Source organism: Cygnus olor, chromosome 5 (genome assembly GCF_009769625.2).
Source record: "Cygnus olor isolate bCygOlo1 chromosome 5, bCygOlo1.pri.v2, whole genome shotgun sequence".
NCBI lineage: Eukaryota > Metazoa > Chordata > Aves > Anseriformes > Anatidae > Cygnus > Cygnus olor.
Genome location: NC_049173.1, coordinates 7,687,596 through 7,703,258, shown reverse-complemented (window position 1 = coordinate 7,703,258; position 15,663 = coordinate 7,687,596). Strand labels below are relative to the sequence as shown.

Here is a 15,663-nt window from a genome sequence, read left to right as displayed (position 1 = left end):
ATTCCCAAGGGAGGCTAAAAGTATATCAGGGATCCGTCCCATATGCTAGCGGTTCGCTAGGACAGGATACTCACCCATATGAACAGTTAAGTCTTTGACCTACATGTACCTTGCAAGGGCAGCTATGTAAACACTAATCCCTTGAGTGCATCTGCTCATTAACCGTGTTTGTGTCCCAGCCCAGGCATCTGGCTGCCCTGCTCCCATGGCCGTGACAGCTGCAGTCCCGTCTAGCAGCACTTAAAGGCTTTCACATCTTTCCATTTATACTGCAGATTGTTTTCACACAATACATCTTGACTCCTTTAATTTGATAGCCAAAACAAAGCAGTTGTGCTAGCAGCAGGACCCATAAAGTCTGCTCTCTTACACTCATGTCCAGTGCTGAGCATCGATGCAGGCTCTCCAGAGGCTCCTTAGAGCTGTGCAAACATTTCAGCATGTCTCTCTGCTGCAGCACTGAATAGATTTCCTCCCACTATAGATTTCCATGTATCTAAAACTTGAGTAATATTTATGTCACCCCTTTCTTCCCTCCAAGATAGACTGGCCAAAACATTGTTCCCTCAGGAAATCCAAGCAGAAATTTTGAATCTGAACTGAAATTACTACATCCAGAAGGATAGGCTGTTGTTGGGTACAGCTGAGGTAGCTCAGTTTTCAGGGCTGTTCACCAAACAGCAGGCATTTGCAGTTCAGAAAAAGAAAAAAAAAAAAAGAAAAAGAAAAAAAAAGTTATCTCATTTATAAGCTTAACTACAGATTTCCATTAGGAAAATGGCTCAGGCATTACAATTTAAAACTAACAGCCTATACTTCTTGGGAGGGGGTGAGTGTCTGGCATTATTTTCAGAGCTCAGAAACAATACCAGAGAAAACGCTGGTTGTAGATTAACTGTCTAGTTTAAAGCAAAGAGTCTAAATTCTTCTTTCTCATTACAAGGCCAAAAAGAAACCCAAATAACTATTTCATCACACCAAAGTTTGTGAAATAAGTGTAGTTGTTCATTCCTTACTGTGGCTGTATTCCCACCAGCCTTGCTTCACCTTTGCCTGAGTAAGGGCTGGACATGAAATGCTGGGTCTAACTTGCTTCAATACTTCTTTGTAAACTGTGAAATAAAGCTATGGAGTTGTGAGTAACGAGAGGCAAGAATTTGGCTTGCTGACATGTAGAGCCATCCAGAGCAACTTAAGACCCTGAAGTATTTTGCTTCCAATCCTGATAACAGGGCAAAGTAAACACACATTCAAAGTGCCTAATAACCTAATGAATCAAGTTCATGTGACTTTGCTGGTAAATTCTCCCCAGCAATTTTACATGGAGCACTAAATTAAGTGTAATAAAAACAAGCCACAAAGAATGCAAATGTTTCAGTCTTTTACTGCAACAGAAAAGACAAGCCAGTTCTTAACGTGTTTAAACCCAAGAAGTAAGCATTTAAACACATTTAAGTTTCCTTTATCAACTCTTCTGGCATTCTTTCACATCAGATTGCAGAGACCTCCCCTTCCTTTCCCTGTCTCACCCCCTCAGGCAATTCCTGTGTTTATCTCTGTCTCCCTCCCCCCAGCCCCTGTCCCTTTGGCAGCCCGGAACAAAGCCACCTATTCCAGTAAACAGCTGCATTTGGGCTCCATGCATTTCAGGCACTTACTAGTTACAAAGACTTTGCAAAAAAAAAAATTAAAAAAATCACAGCACTGTGACTAGGAAACAAAGGGTAAAATTCAGCCCTGGTCAGCTGTGCCAGGAGAAGCCCCATCCCAACCCAATACTGCAAAAGTGAGCCAACCCCAGAAGAGATCCCATTTGCTAGTCTACTCCCTGTTTACATCCAGGCCCTCTGAATACCTTGCTATAAAAGCCCAGAGTACCCAGAAAACTTACTCGTAAGCAGAGTTCTTCCCACTGTCTGTGCAAGTGTTCAACTTGTTCCTTGAGCACCATCATGTCCTCGGTGAGGATGCAGTGTGCCAGCTCCACCTTCATGGCCCGCAGCTCCTTCATATTGTGGGCCCAGTCCGCCAGCGACTGCTCCAGCTCCTGCATGGAAACACACCCAGAACAAGCCTTGGCACTAAGCTCCTCTGGTTTCCAAACCTGCTCGCTAATCCCCTGCCTGGCCTGTGGGGGAGGAGAGGAGGGGAATGTGCAATGCTCGTGCAGCACTCTCTGCCTGGACTGGACGGGGTCCCCATGTGTTTGGCTCCGGGCCTGACTCAGAGCCCACTGTAGCCCAGGGCAGAGCTGCTGCTGCTAAATTGCTGCAGCAGCAGCCTCTGCTGTGCTCAGAAGTGCCCAAGTGCTGCTTGACCCCAGCAGCTCCCCATGTTTCAGGACAGTGTTTGGGGTTTCACATCCAAGAAGAAATGTGACCACTTTTTTTTTTTTTTTTTTTTGTCCATGCTGCTTCTACCTGCATTTGTTCCGGTTTCAGGTTATTTATTTAAATGCTAAGAAAATAAATTTGGTCCCCTTTGCTAATGAATGACTTCACAGCCACTTCATCAGATTTCTCAGAAATCCGGAGCTTTAATTGCTCATTTACAAAAACACACTTTCTCTCTTCTGCTTCCTTCCCCCAGCTCCCCTTTCCCTTTATAGCAGGGTTATGCACTTTCCCAGTCAGTGCAAAAATTGTCTCCTGAAAGAGACACCACTGCATGCAGCTGGGAAACGGCATATTCCATGAGGCATTAGGTACCTTTTTGCAAGGTAGTCGCTGTCACTGGCTCCTCTAACATGAAGAGCTCTTACATAGAATCCAATTTATCTCATTGTAAAGGAAAAAAGTGTGAGTGTTTGCATCAGGAGAACTGTGCTGGGTCTAAGCCATGTGAGTATTTTCACAGGTCTTTTGATCCAGTCTCTTATCTAAATCCTAAAAACAATTTCTGATCTGCTTCAATATTGGGGGAAATAAAAAATTGAGACTGAAACATTTACATGAGTTCACAAGAAATTACTGCTTACAGATGTGCATACATGCATTTATTTATCTTGAGAAGTGTTGAATCCCTGCATTAATGAAGCCAATGCCAGAATTTGATGGGATTTTGCTAGCCTCACATAAGGTCTAGCCCTGAAAGAAAAACAAGTTCATTCCATAAAACATGGAAATGCAGAGAGGGGAAAGGTACTTTCTCCCTCATACCATTTTGGTCCTGTATTTTATTCTATCGTGATATCTAAGAGGAGCAGCTGCACTGGTACTGTCTCACCCTGATGCCTCTGTGGCCGAATTTCTCTTGCTGGAGTAGGAGGCAGGAGCTGTCTGCTGTCATTTCACAAATAGTTCAGGACTACAACAAGACTGCTGCTGTGGGAAATGCAGCCTGCACTCACAATGAAGATTTCAGACAGCTGATAATGAGTACAAAGCCTTGGCTCATTAATAAGCTTATTTGTTCCCACTACACAGGTCAACAATTCACTTCATGAAAGAATGATGAAAGACTGACCAGTCCAGACATAATGTCTCCTATCCCTTGGAAATGCTTTCCTTGCCATTTAATTTTCACGGTGTACTATGCGCTGCAAGGGCTTTTGCCACTCCCTTACTCTAATTTTCTTTCTCTTTAATTATTCTTGGATCCCACAGGTGTGCATAGTGCTTTGCAGACTTACAAGGTCTCTTGCCTGAGGAGCTCCCTGTCCAAAATGAATTGGAAAACAAAAAGGAATATTCAGCCATTAGGATGGCAGCCGACTTGAGCTGGGACCAGGGAGTTTTAACATCTTGTTTGAGGAACAGCTTATTTTATAAATTCAGATGGTGGAAACGTAGCAGAAGGAGGAAAAAGTACTAAAACAATATTTTTTTCAGAGCAATGATCTTCCTCATACATGCAGATTGGTCAGATGGACTTTGCAGATTGGCAGCAATCAGGATGGTATAAAGGAGAGAAATTCAGTGGCACTGAAAGAGCAGCTAAGATGGAAAATTTACTTTACAGGGATCAGGTGCTGTGCAAAGACTACATCTATATAAATCCAATATGCCTGTTCAATACCTTCATGTGTTCCTTAGCTTTGTAGAGTTCTTCATTTTCAACTGGAAGTGGATCTTTTATTTCATCCTTCAGCTCTCGCAGCCTGCTTTCTAATTCCTTCGTTTGCTTTTCACAGCAGTTCCAACTCTGCTCAAGGAGACCCAAAAAGTTACAAAAGGTTAAGATACTTTATCATGACATACTGTATTATATGGATAGGTGAATAGCATCTTCAACACACTGAAGTAAATAATGGTTATTTGGATTTTCTTTTTGATACATATCATGATCCACAAGAATTCTGTGCATGGATTTACAAAAAAACACCTTGCACCCTCTGTTATATTTATGGTTTGCCTTACAAAGTATTTTGTTATGTCCAACATGAGAGAGATTTTTAGCATAAATTTGAGGCTGGGGATCCTATCAATTGATGGTATTCAATTTTAAGACATACTTATATGCTGTCTAGCCATAGAAAGAAATGTATTGCTCTAAGGAAATAAATATCATCTATCCTTTTGTTTAGAGGAGGAGCAATGTGTCATGCTAACTCCATCTAGGGCTAAATATCAGCTCAGGCTTCGTACCTCAAAGCAAGAGGTCTGTTCAGTTCAGGCCGTGGGGAGCACGAAAGCAATCAAAGTGGAAACTTCTATCACAGAAACAAATAGATGTCAACCTCATTTGCTTTTGGAGAGTGGGAACCATACTTTTAGCTTCCCACAAGCCCTGATGGCACATGACAGGTGCTTGCCTCAGAAACCCTCTGCAGTGAGCAGCAGCTCAGTGCTTGCTGTGCTGCTACAGAGCTCAGCCCTGGGGATGGTGGGACAGAGAAGCTCTTGAGAGAAACATGGGTGCTGCTCCTCCCTGGGGAGGGCATTGTCTACCTGCAGGACGCTGCTGAGCTTCATTTTCATCTTCTCCAGCTGGACCTGGGTGTCCCCCCAGTCCTGCTGTAACTGGCTGAGCTCCTCCTGTATAACAGCGCTGGTCTCAGGATCGGAGTCAATGCGCAACTTCTCCCCAACATCAATGACTGAGGAGTACATGCCTTGCCACCTCTGAAGAATCACTGCCTTACTCTTTAAAAGGAAGAAAAAAAAGTTTACAAGCCGTTCTTAGCAAGCTTTAGAAACACTTCTGGCATTTCACCTGAGAATACGTGAAGACTCAAAGACTCGCAAAAAATTACAAGGCAATACTTTGTTCACATTTATAAAAGAGTAAATACAGATCTTCTCCTATCTGCTTTTCTAATTTCAGAAAAATCAGAATCTGATCTACAAAATTCTACAACATTTTTTTACAGACTGAATCTATACAGTGAAACTACAGCAGTTAATAAAAGATGAAATTTTAGTTGTATGAGTTATTAAGAATAAAAAAAAATTAATTCTATTAGCATTATATTAGCACCTCTAGCATCAATAACTAAAACAATTTTTTGAGAAACAACAGCCTTGTTAGTCATGACGTACTCCAAGTAAGGCATCAATTTTAATTTACCTACAACACAAATTAATCTATAACAGGAGCAGATAATGAGCATTGTTTCTTTCTGTAAAGCAACAGCGGGAGGGAAAGGCAATTTGGAGTAGGAGGGAGAAGACATTCTGGCTTTTCTCACTAAGGAAATGCATGGGTATTAACTTGTAAAATCTACTGAAAATAATCTTTACACAGTAGGAAAAAATACAGAAATAAATAGTGCTAGCACCAAATGGAATACTGGCAATGTGTTAATTCATCAAGATTAGGTGTGTGGAAACGTGATAAACCTTGGACAGTACAAATAGAGGAGTTTAATAATACATTTGGAAAGGTTTTAGGTTGCCTTAAGCAACCACCAAATTCACTACTAGTTTTTATTTTCTTATAAAAGAAGGAGGTGCATAATTAAATGGTAAACCAAGACACCGAAAACAAAGGGAAATATATTTTCCACTGTACATAAAATGCATAACAAGCTGCCCTGAAGAACTGCTTCCTGGATCTGTGCATCCTGGAGTGGTGGTTCCAAGGACAGACCCGCTTGCAAGTGCTCTATGTTCTGCTCCTGGCACCTCCTGTCCATCCATGCACGTGTGGGACCCCTTTGGCCTGTCTTGCCACATATGCACCTGCTTCCTTCAGGAAAGCTGCAAGGCCTGCATTCAGGACCCACGTCAGCAAGATGCATGCACACCTACAGGATACCTGCTGACCATGTCTAATCTTCCGGATATCCTGGATTTCCATGTTCATATCAATATTTTTAAAGCATACCAATTACAACATTTATCATGAAGTTTGTTAGTATAATGAGCCTTTCACAATGTCACTGTTTTCTCATCCATGCTTAGCTTTAAGAAAAAAGACAGCAATTGGTTTTCCCTTCAAAAAAGAGGTGATTTTAAAGCTTTTTCCCTTACAGACAGAAGTTAATTCTATCTGAGAAAAAAATACAGATTTTAGATTTATCAGAAAGAGAGACAGTACCTTGAAATCCTGAATTAGGTTTCTGAGGTGGTAAAGGCTATAGCAGTCCTGGCTCTTCACAGCTAGGAGGAAGCTGTTTGTATCAGCAAGGAATCTGCTGAGACTCTGCAGGGAACTCCTGAAGATCTGCCACTGGCTCACAAGTCCATCGATATCTTTCTTCCTCTGCTGAACCAACCGGATAACATTCTGCCACTGCTCTTTCAGCAGTGTGAGCTTGGAAATGAACTCTGTCCTGAAGACAACAGGTGATAAGTGTTAAACTACTTTGACCTTAAAATACTTTGGCTGTGTTTTCCAGTAACCGTGATGGATTTACATTTGCAATATTGTAAAATTCCAATTATAATACCCAACTAAGCAAAAGGTGCTATGCATCCATCAGCTCAGCTCTGCTCTATGCATTCCATCTTTTAAGCAAAGCAAAAATTTTACATGACGCAAAAATTGACAATGCAAGTCATTCTTGCTATTGTGGTATAGCAACATACGCAGTACAGAAATCACAGAAACAATATGTACTAAACACTTATCCAAAGAACAAGAAGTGTGACAAGATCTCTCATTACATTGCAAAAATTGATTTGTACTTTTAACAGGCTGTAATGGGAAGTTCAACCATCACTGTATCCTACAGCAGTAGGACATAACTGCAAAGTGAAAGGGCTCTGTGTTGTTACTGAACCCATTTGAGCACTTTTTTTGCTTCTCCTACAACATGTTTAGATGATCCATCAGATCTGGATGGAATGGTTAAGACAGCCCCCCAACTATCCCTTCTGCTTCTCTGCAGGAGGCCATGGCTCCCAGATTAGCTCTTATACAAACAGATGTGTTTGTGGGGTTAGCTTCAACAAAAAATCTAGCAGCTTTGCTTAGTTTAGCCCTACCTTCCCTGGCATCTTTAAGCCAAGCTATGGACTTTACACTGAAGTGGCTGAGGTGAGGGCAGTTTTGTCCTGCCAACTCTGTGGAAGCAGCAAGCTCTAGCAGAGAGGAGTAATGTCTTCACAGCAGAAATGCCTGAGGCAGTTGTAGCTCTGCTCACAAACATTATATGCCTCTTCTTACTCTACATTGATTAAGAGAAAAGTATAAGATCATAATAATAAAAAACAGGTTTAGCTCTCATGTTTTGGATTGTATGGCCAATGACTTAATGCACTGTCATTTGAGCTAGCGGCAATGTAAATAGAGTCTCACACCTCTGCACTTCAAAAAGTGGAGAGGTCTGGGAAGAGAAAAAGGGACCTTTATATGCAGCATCCTCATTATTCTCCTGCAAGATGGTGGATTTTCAACCACGCTGTTTCAGCAAATGCAGGGAAGCAGCATACAAGGAAGCCTCGTGGCCAGGACCAATTATTTTTTTTTGGCAGAACATCCAGTTACTATCCAAAATGGAGTTTGAGCACCTGTGTTTCTTTCTCTTTGCACCTCCTCACACTTTTGCAAAATGTGCCAGGGGGTAATTTAAAGAGCAAATCTGGTCAGGAATTTGGGTTTGCATTCTCTAGAGAGCAAATGTTCAATACCGACTCCAAGGAAGACAGCCTATTTACTGAATTAGTAAGATCTTAGGGAGCAAAACATGTGGAATACCTTTTTTCTGCTTCTCCAGATTCCAAGAAGAGTAGAACTTTTGCTATGATAGAATTAAATGTCTGCTGATTTATGGAAATCTCAGTTTGCAGCATCTGAAAATACCATGAGAACAACAGTTTTAACTATTCATTGAATAACCTTTGCTGTGAAAGCTGGTTCTGCTCCTCTAGAGTGACAAAACCTATAATTTTAAATGCTGTAAACTCAATTATTTTCAAGTGCTATCATCCAATGCATCCTAAAAGATTCCACACTTTCTTTTTACTTTTTGGGTAACCGAACCCAACAGAAGCTATATGTTACAGTTAGTTTGAAGCCTTAAGTTTGTTGGACTTGTTCATGAGAAATGCAGTCTAGACAGAAACCCACCGGAAAGGTATAAAAAAGCTACTATAAAGCTGTATTTACTCTTTACCACGCTTGTTTTATAACTAATTGTATTTCAATGACTGAATTGCTTTGGAGAAGTATAAGTAAGAGAGCACATAACTTTCTATGGATCCTAGTGAATGTCATTAACATGCAGAGCCTTAACATCCAGTGGAATTAGCAGCAGTACTTATGGTGTTGTGAAGCTCTGGTCCACTGCAGTAGCAAAAAGCTCACCCTAAGAATTCGTGATGTTAAGCATTTACATGACTTTTTTTACCTCTATTTTGGCTGCTTTTCCATCTTCCTTGCACTAGGACGAAGCCTGTAGGACACTTTACTTAGAATTGCATCCACATGCTATTGCTAGTATGCAATGTACCCATCCCCTCTGAATGGGCAGCCATACACGTGTGAAGCACTCTCTCTCAATAACAATAGCAAGTGCTTGGAAAAATGCCAGTGAAACAGATTTTCTGCACAAATCTACCAGCTGGTCAAAAAATAAATATTCTGTGAAAATGTTTTCTTTTAAATGTAGTCCTTCCAGAAACTGGTGAGGTTCCTGCCAGACCGCCAGTAAACTGCCTAAGCAAGTTGCCATTGACAACAGGTGTCTGCACTGTGGGACAGGCACACAGGCAACTAACCTAAGGATTGGAGAAGTGTTGGACTTCCACAATGCAACACTTGAGGATACACTCCTGAAGGCTTGATCCATACAGAAAGCGATCCTTTCATTTTGGAAAATGATTTTCAAATTTCAGAGTCTTTCTCTGAATAAGTACAAGGCCACATTTCAAAAGAATGAAATGCTCCGTAAAACTCTGCCCAGATCTGATTTCAAAGGGAATAGTATCTTCTAAGGATTTCCCATCACCATTTAAGCTATTTCCCATCCCATTTAAGATATTTCAATTTTTAGAGCTAGCTTTACCGCTTTACCTCATATACTCTCTGTTGCTCCTGCAGTTCTTCAAACCGTCCTGGAATATTTGTCTTCAAGGCCTCTTTCATTTTTTCTAGGAATTTTATCCAGTTTTCACATTTCTGAAAGAATTTCTTTTCGTCATTTTGAGTTCCCTCATGCATACTGTAAAACAAAAGAAACCATCAGAAACTATTTGGCTGGTGGTTGTTTTTGTTCATATGTTTGCATATAGTCTAATGTGGTAGTTAGTAATACAATAGTTAAACAGTAGGGTTTTGCTTGGCATTTTGCTACCTTCTTCACCTATGGCATTTCAAATGACGTGGAATAGAACTATCCACTAAATACTCTGGAGAAAACTGGAATGGCAGAAATCCAACTTGAAAAGTCCCTGAAAAAGCTGTGAACAGCTTGAAATACTTCCCATGCTTTAATTTGATTTTCATTTTTTCCTCACAGGAAAGGAAACGTTTTGTAGTGATTTTTTGTTTACAATTCAGACCTGCAGAGTTCCAGAGCAGTTGCTGTTTTCTGACTCCACTGCCGAGTCAAGCTCTGCATTTTCTTTAGGGTGAAGTCACTGAGGGGCAGCTTAATGCTTGCTTCATTCAAACTCTCTATGCTTGGAGAAATGGCAGCAAGCTCCAGTGTATGATTCTGGAAGTAAAAAGGTAAATTAATTGCAACCAAAATGCTAACCCAAAGAAACAACATTTCTATGTTAACAAAGGGAATAAAAAAGTTACAGTTCCCTTACAGGGGGCCCCCTTTTCCAACAGTATTGAACAGATACTCAAGAGCTGGTATTTGCAGATTCACTTTGTACCCTACATTTAGGGTGACTAGGTAGCTGCAGAACAAAGCTGAGGAAAAGTATCTCCCATCAACCCCAAATCCATGTGATTTTCCTCCCCCTCATGCAGTCTGTTTGGCCTGCAATGCACATCTAGAGTTTTTTATGTACTTAAATTCTATGGATAGCTAACTCCTGAGTACTTAGGAAACTGAACATACCATGACCAGTTCTGAGTTGTCTGTTTCTGCCTCTAGATGGAGGCTATCAAAGGCATCTGTGCAGTTCTTAACATGACCCTCCAGAGTTTCAAGACAGTTCTTAAAATCCTCCAGTTGTAAAAGATTGAACTAGGACAAATATTGCATATTTACATTAATTATGAGTCAGTTTAATCTACATATTTACTATAGAAAAAGGAGCAATAAATAATAACCTCAGGAAAACAAACAAATGTTAAATCCAAATTCCAATGTATTTGTAAATTACTTAATGAACTTTTTCACTGTTTGTACTGGACAAGGGCAACATTTAAGCCAAAGCAGATATCAAGAAGCAGAATCTCTAAATCTTGAGAGATTCATAGATATATGAATGTAAGAAATGTGGGCATCTGAGATACCTTTTTTTGTAGATTTGGGTTGGTTTTAGATACATTGTGTTCATTCTTATCAAAGCAAACTGAAGCCCTTGGGTTTGTTCCAAAGCATACATGAGAAAGTTTATAACATACTTCAAAGCTCATAATAAAAAAAGTAATCATATAAGGATATCATACTGCTTGGCTGTAATAGGTCCACTTACAAGGGCTTGTTACAGCAACTGCCTGAAGTTAGGCAGGTAGGAAGGGTGAAACTCGTGTTCACCTGTCCTTTTGGCTTCATGTATTATTTTCTTTACATGGTTGACCATACCATCAAATTTTATTTTATTGAAATTTCATTTCAATTCAAGAACTACAGGGCTCTAGTGAAGACGTTATCTCACATTGACAGCTAATTCACTATTCATAACAATACCTCAAATTCATCTAACTTCCTCTGCAACATCTTTTCCAAATAGGATGCTCTCTGGAGCGGTTGCAGCTTCTCCAGCAGAACAGTTTGTGCAGCTGTCCCAGCTTGCTGTTTTATCTGATCAGCCAACTCTGAAACCTGGGAACGGCATCCCACTATGTTTTGAAGGCCATGCTGTAAATTCTGATGAGAGAAGGAGAAATAAAAAAAAAAAAAGTCAGCAAATGAATCAGATCTTCATTCATGTGCCACTTTCATTTAGCATCTTTTGTTGCTGTAACTAAGCTCTTTTTGTTGATCTCCTCTGCGAGCCAAATTCAGCTATGGTAAAAGCTTCAGTGTTTTACTCAGAGGATAAAGGGAATTGGGTCCATTGACTCTAGTGCTGGGAAAGGCACAGTTCGAAGTTCAACAGAACACCAGTGACTTCAGGCAGTGGGCTTTATTACTGCTACAGAAGAGATTAGGGAGAGAAATTAGAATATCCCTTTCTACAGACTTGATTTACACTAGCAGATGAAGAAACTGGCCCGTGCTGTAGATGAGAAATGGTATTATGGTAAGAACATATCAGTACCTGAGATCCCTTAGTGACTAAGGACTATGTTTTTATTTGTACTACAGAAGTGACGCTATGAGATTAAATTCTAAAGGCAATACAAGGGAAAAAAAAGAAAAACAAACCATTTTATACTTGTTCAATGTGCTTCATTATTTCTTTTGACTTGGACAAAGAGGGGCAAGATGGCATCTTGAAATCTACTGATTTTTACAACTGTCATTTACTTTTAGTCATGACTCACCCTAGATTTTGTCACTGTATATTGTCTTTTCTGTGAGTAACAAACAAAGGTTTCTGGTTGATAGCAAAGAGCAGACATGCTTCCCTAAAGACCAAACTGGCTCTTAGTTCCTGACCCTTGCCTTTGGAATCGATCACTCTGTAAACTACTGCTTTGGCAATTTAGCAAATCGTAGAATCATAGAATTATTTAGGTTGGAAAAGATGCTTAAGATCATCAAGTCCAACCATCACTCAACACTACCAAGTCCACCACTAAACTATGTCCCAAAGAACTACAACTACACATCTCTTAAATATTTCTAGGAATGGCGACTCCACCACTTCCCTGGCAGCCTGGTCCAATGCCTAACCACCCTTTCCATGAAGAAATTATTCCTGACATCTAATTTAAACCTCCCCTGGTGCAACTTGAGGATGTTTTCTCATGTCTACCACTTCTCACGTAAGAAAACCCATTTTGACTTCTTACATTGTATATTGAACTTTATCTGTATTCATTGTGGTGACAAGTTCAATAAAACCATCTTTCCTAATTTATACTATAGGAAAAGATTAGAGATTTTAAAACATATTTATTTAAATAATATTTAAAATGCACATGTACTTTCAAATACATGTAAGGTACACCACATCACTGTTCCCCATTCTTCCAACCCACCACTTTCAAAAATATAATAAATTGTGTGTCCTATCCATGCGTGTCCTACCATAGTAGGACAGGATCTACGGTGCTAATGGCATAGTAGTGGTGATGCCATGCTTAGTAGCTGCAAAACTCTTTCAAAAAAGTCCAGAAATTGTGATGCCTCTTTACTGACATGTTTACAAATTTGTGTCACAGCCATTCATAGATCAGAAGAAAGTTGAAAGAAGTTCTGGTCTAAGTTTTGCTGCTGTTAGTTGTTTCTGATACAGAAAGAACTATACACGTTCTATTTCCCATAACGTATATTTTTTTAATTGGCCACATGCAAAATGGGATACTTTGGATTTCTTCCAATATGTGGCTAGAGATTCATAAAGCACGATGAATCATTGCTCTGTCCTGAAATAAGGATTATTGTATTTCTTTATTGCAGTCTGAAGAAACCAAAAATGTCAGAATCTAACGACAGCTTTCCTACCTAAGAGAGACAAATGTACCCTCTGGTCTCAGCATGAGTTCTCATTTACCTAAAGTCAGAACTGTCTGGAAGGATCTAATGAGCTCAGAAGTCTCTGCACTTATCTGACCAGGTCAAAAAAAGGACCAAAATCAAATAAAAACAATTTAAAGAAGTCTGTAGAAGACCTCAGGATGGTCCTATGCGCTGGAAAACTGGTCTTTTTTGTCAGATATTGTTCTAATGGATGTCATCTCTCCTCACAAGCAGCGCCCCATAGATTTAAATAATTTTTGGTTTAATGATACTTTCTAACATAGGAATGATTCTTCGTAAAGCAAAAAGGGACTAAGATGGTAATATTATTGCTCCCCTTTGCTCTCTTCTCATCCTATGCTAACACTGTAGTTTGGTTTGGCCTCAGAATCTGGTCAAAGTATTTAAAGGAAACACAAAGGTGTCTGTTAATGGAAAAAAGTCAGATTTTAGGTTTTCCATTGAGTGGACTTTGGAGGGGTCAGGGTGGGCAGGGGAAAAAGAAGAAGGTGTTCTTTTGATTTGTTGTTTTTGTTGTGGTTGTTTGTTTGCTTCTGTAAATACATACTGGCTTGTATAAGGCAGCAGAAACATTCATGCACCTTTATATCCTGTATCCTCAGCTTCAGGGTTTCTACCAGATTATCCTCAGGCATGTGAGCATCCAAGAGCTGAGTGCACTGCTCCTCGTGCTGTTGTAACTTGGCTGCAGCCTCAGTACATAAAATATCAAAGGGCTCCCAGAGCTGCAGGGTCACTTGCGCTGTCCGCAGTTGATCTGTGATGTCTTCATTTACTGAGCTCCACCTGCCAACATATCAAATTGTAATAAGAGTATTTTCCTTGTAGATTCCCTTCATGGATCAGAATGTGATCTGGTGTAAGGTTCCTGGGGGAGTTTCCTTGCATTCAAAGTCATGTTACTGAAAGCCAGCTGACAGCACCATTTTGTGCTCTGTGATCCATCACAAAACAAGCAGTAGCATCAGCTAGTCTTGACACAGGTACTCTTAGACAGCAAAGTATTGCTAACAGAGATACAGAGATTTAAAAATCTGACATACATTCAAGTCCTACTGAGCAACTCTTTTTTAAATACTAATAACTGGGGGTCTTTTTCTCAAGTGTACCTGGTGTTTGCCTCTGTGCACTTCTGGTCAATAATGTCTGCAAAGGACGGGGAGCAGTTCTTCTTCAGATTACTGGCAGCTACCTGGAACTTGCCCCAACTTTCTTCACTGTTCTCCAATTCATCTTGAAGAGACTGCAAAATGGATTATTGTAATTAGTTGTGGAGACGAATGACCTAAGCATAGCCTTCCCTTTAGATTGGAAGGGATAGGGTAGCAATAATGATACGCATTTGCAGCACAGACTAAAATGTCTGTGAAAAACTTAACACCTCATCCTAAAAATTAAAAAATTAAAAGAGAGGTGACATGGTCCAAAATAAAAAATTGTTCAAGCAGCCTATTTTAAACTCAGGTCATTTGTTGCTCTTGAGGAAACAGCTCAGTTAAAAAACACATCGACTTGAATTTATAAAACTAATTCACTAGAAATCAAGATGTCTTCCTTTTAGGCTGCTGTTTCATGGAAATTTTTATTAGCAGTAAAGTTGGCTTGACAGCACCTGTTCCCACCTGACCAAAGCTACAGTTTTTGGGAAGTGCAGTCCTGGGTCCTGACCCCCAGCACTGTTTATATGAGGAAAAATGCTTTAATGCAAAATGTGCCAGCGATCGCTGGCACAGTGGTTGGGACAATAGTACACTGAGGGCAGCATTCAAGTCACAAATCTAGAGACATAGTCCCTTGTCCAACTTTCTCCCACATCCCTTTCATTTCCACATTGTGGCCCAGCATTGGTGCACGGGCATCTCCTTCCAGGTTATGCTACAGCCTGATGGCATGGCATTTCCTTGGGAAATGCAAGTGAAGGGGCAATTTTCCTTTCGGCCAATGAGCCGAGAACCAACATCTTTTACCTCCTTGGTGAATGGTGAGTAACCTTTAGGTAAACAAACACAATGACTGCATTACTTTTTCCTTTGCGTCTGCACTTTCAGCCAAACTTCCTGCTGTTCATGTGGGTAAGACAAGGACTAAACAGACTTTAGTCAGAGAGCTAGTGGAGGAGAGCACATGTCCCATCTGGACTCTGCAGCACAATGGAGCATTAGGACCCAGTGCTTCATATGGGGATGCCTTCTGGAACGTGCAAAACTGAATAAAAAAATCAAGGGATCTTTGCAATCCAAAATGGAAGCTTTGCTAGACCACAGTAAGGAGTAACCTGTTCTTCTCTCTTAAACCTTGGTACCTAAATTGCACCACAGGTGAACTTATGGGCTAAATAAAGTTAGAAGTCTAAAAATAGGCCTCTGCCTCTGGAGGTAAAAATAAATAAATAAATAGATTTCCACCAACTTCAGTGGCACTACAATAAAGAGTAATTTCCTTGAGAGAAAAACGTGTGGTTCTTTTTCAGTGAATTTTGTTTGTTTGTTTAAAGACACAGAAGG

The 15,663-nt window shown here is 40.2% G+C and overlaps 1 protein-coding gene across 1 annotated transcript in view; it reads right to left on the bottom strand.

Moving 5' to 3' along the window:
- SYNE2 (spectrin repeat containing nuclear envelope protein 2) overlaps window positions 1-15,663 on the bottom strand; it is a 189,253-nt gene that overhangs the window by 33,831 nt on the left and 139,759 nt on the right. The window contains 11 exon segments of the mRNA XM_040557776.1: window positions 1,892-2,047; window positions 4,018-4,143; window positions 4,890-5,084; window positions 6,481-6,715; window positions 8,083-8,177; window positions 9,400-9,547; window positions 9,888-10,042; window positions 10,400-10,528; window positions 11,198-11,377; window positions 13,741-13,945; window positions 14,269-14,402. Coding sequence (XP_040413710.1) covers window positions 1,892-2,047; window positions 4,018-4,143; window positions 4,890-5,084; window positions 6,481-6,715; window positions 8,083-8,177; window positions 9,400-9,547; window positions 9,888-10,042; window positions 10,400-10,528; window positions 11,198-11,377; window positions 13,741-13,945; window positions 14,269-14,402 — 1,758 coding nt within the window.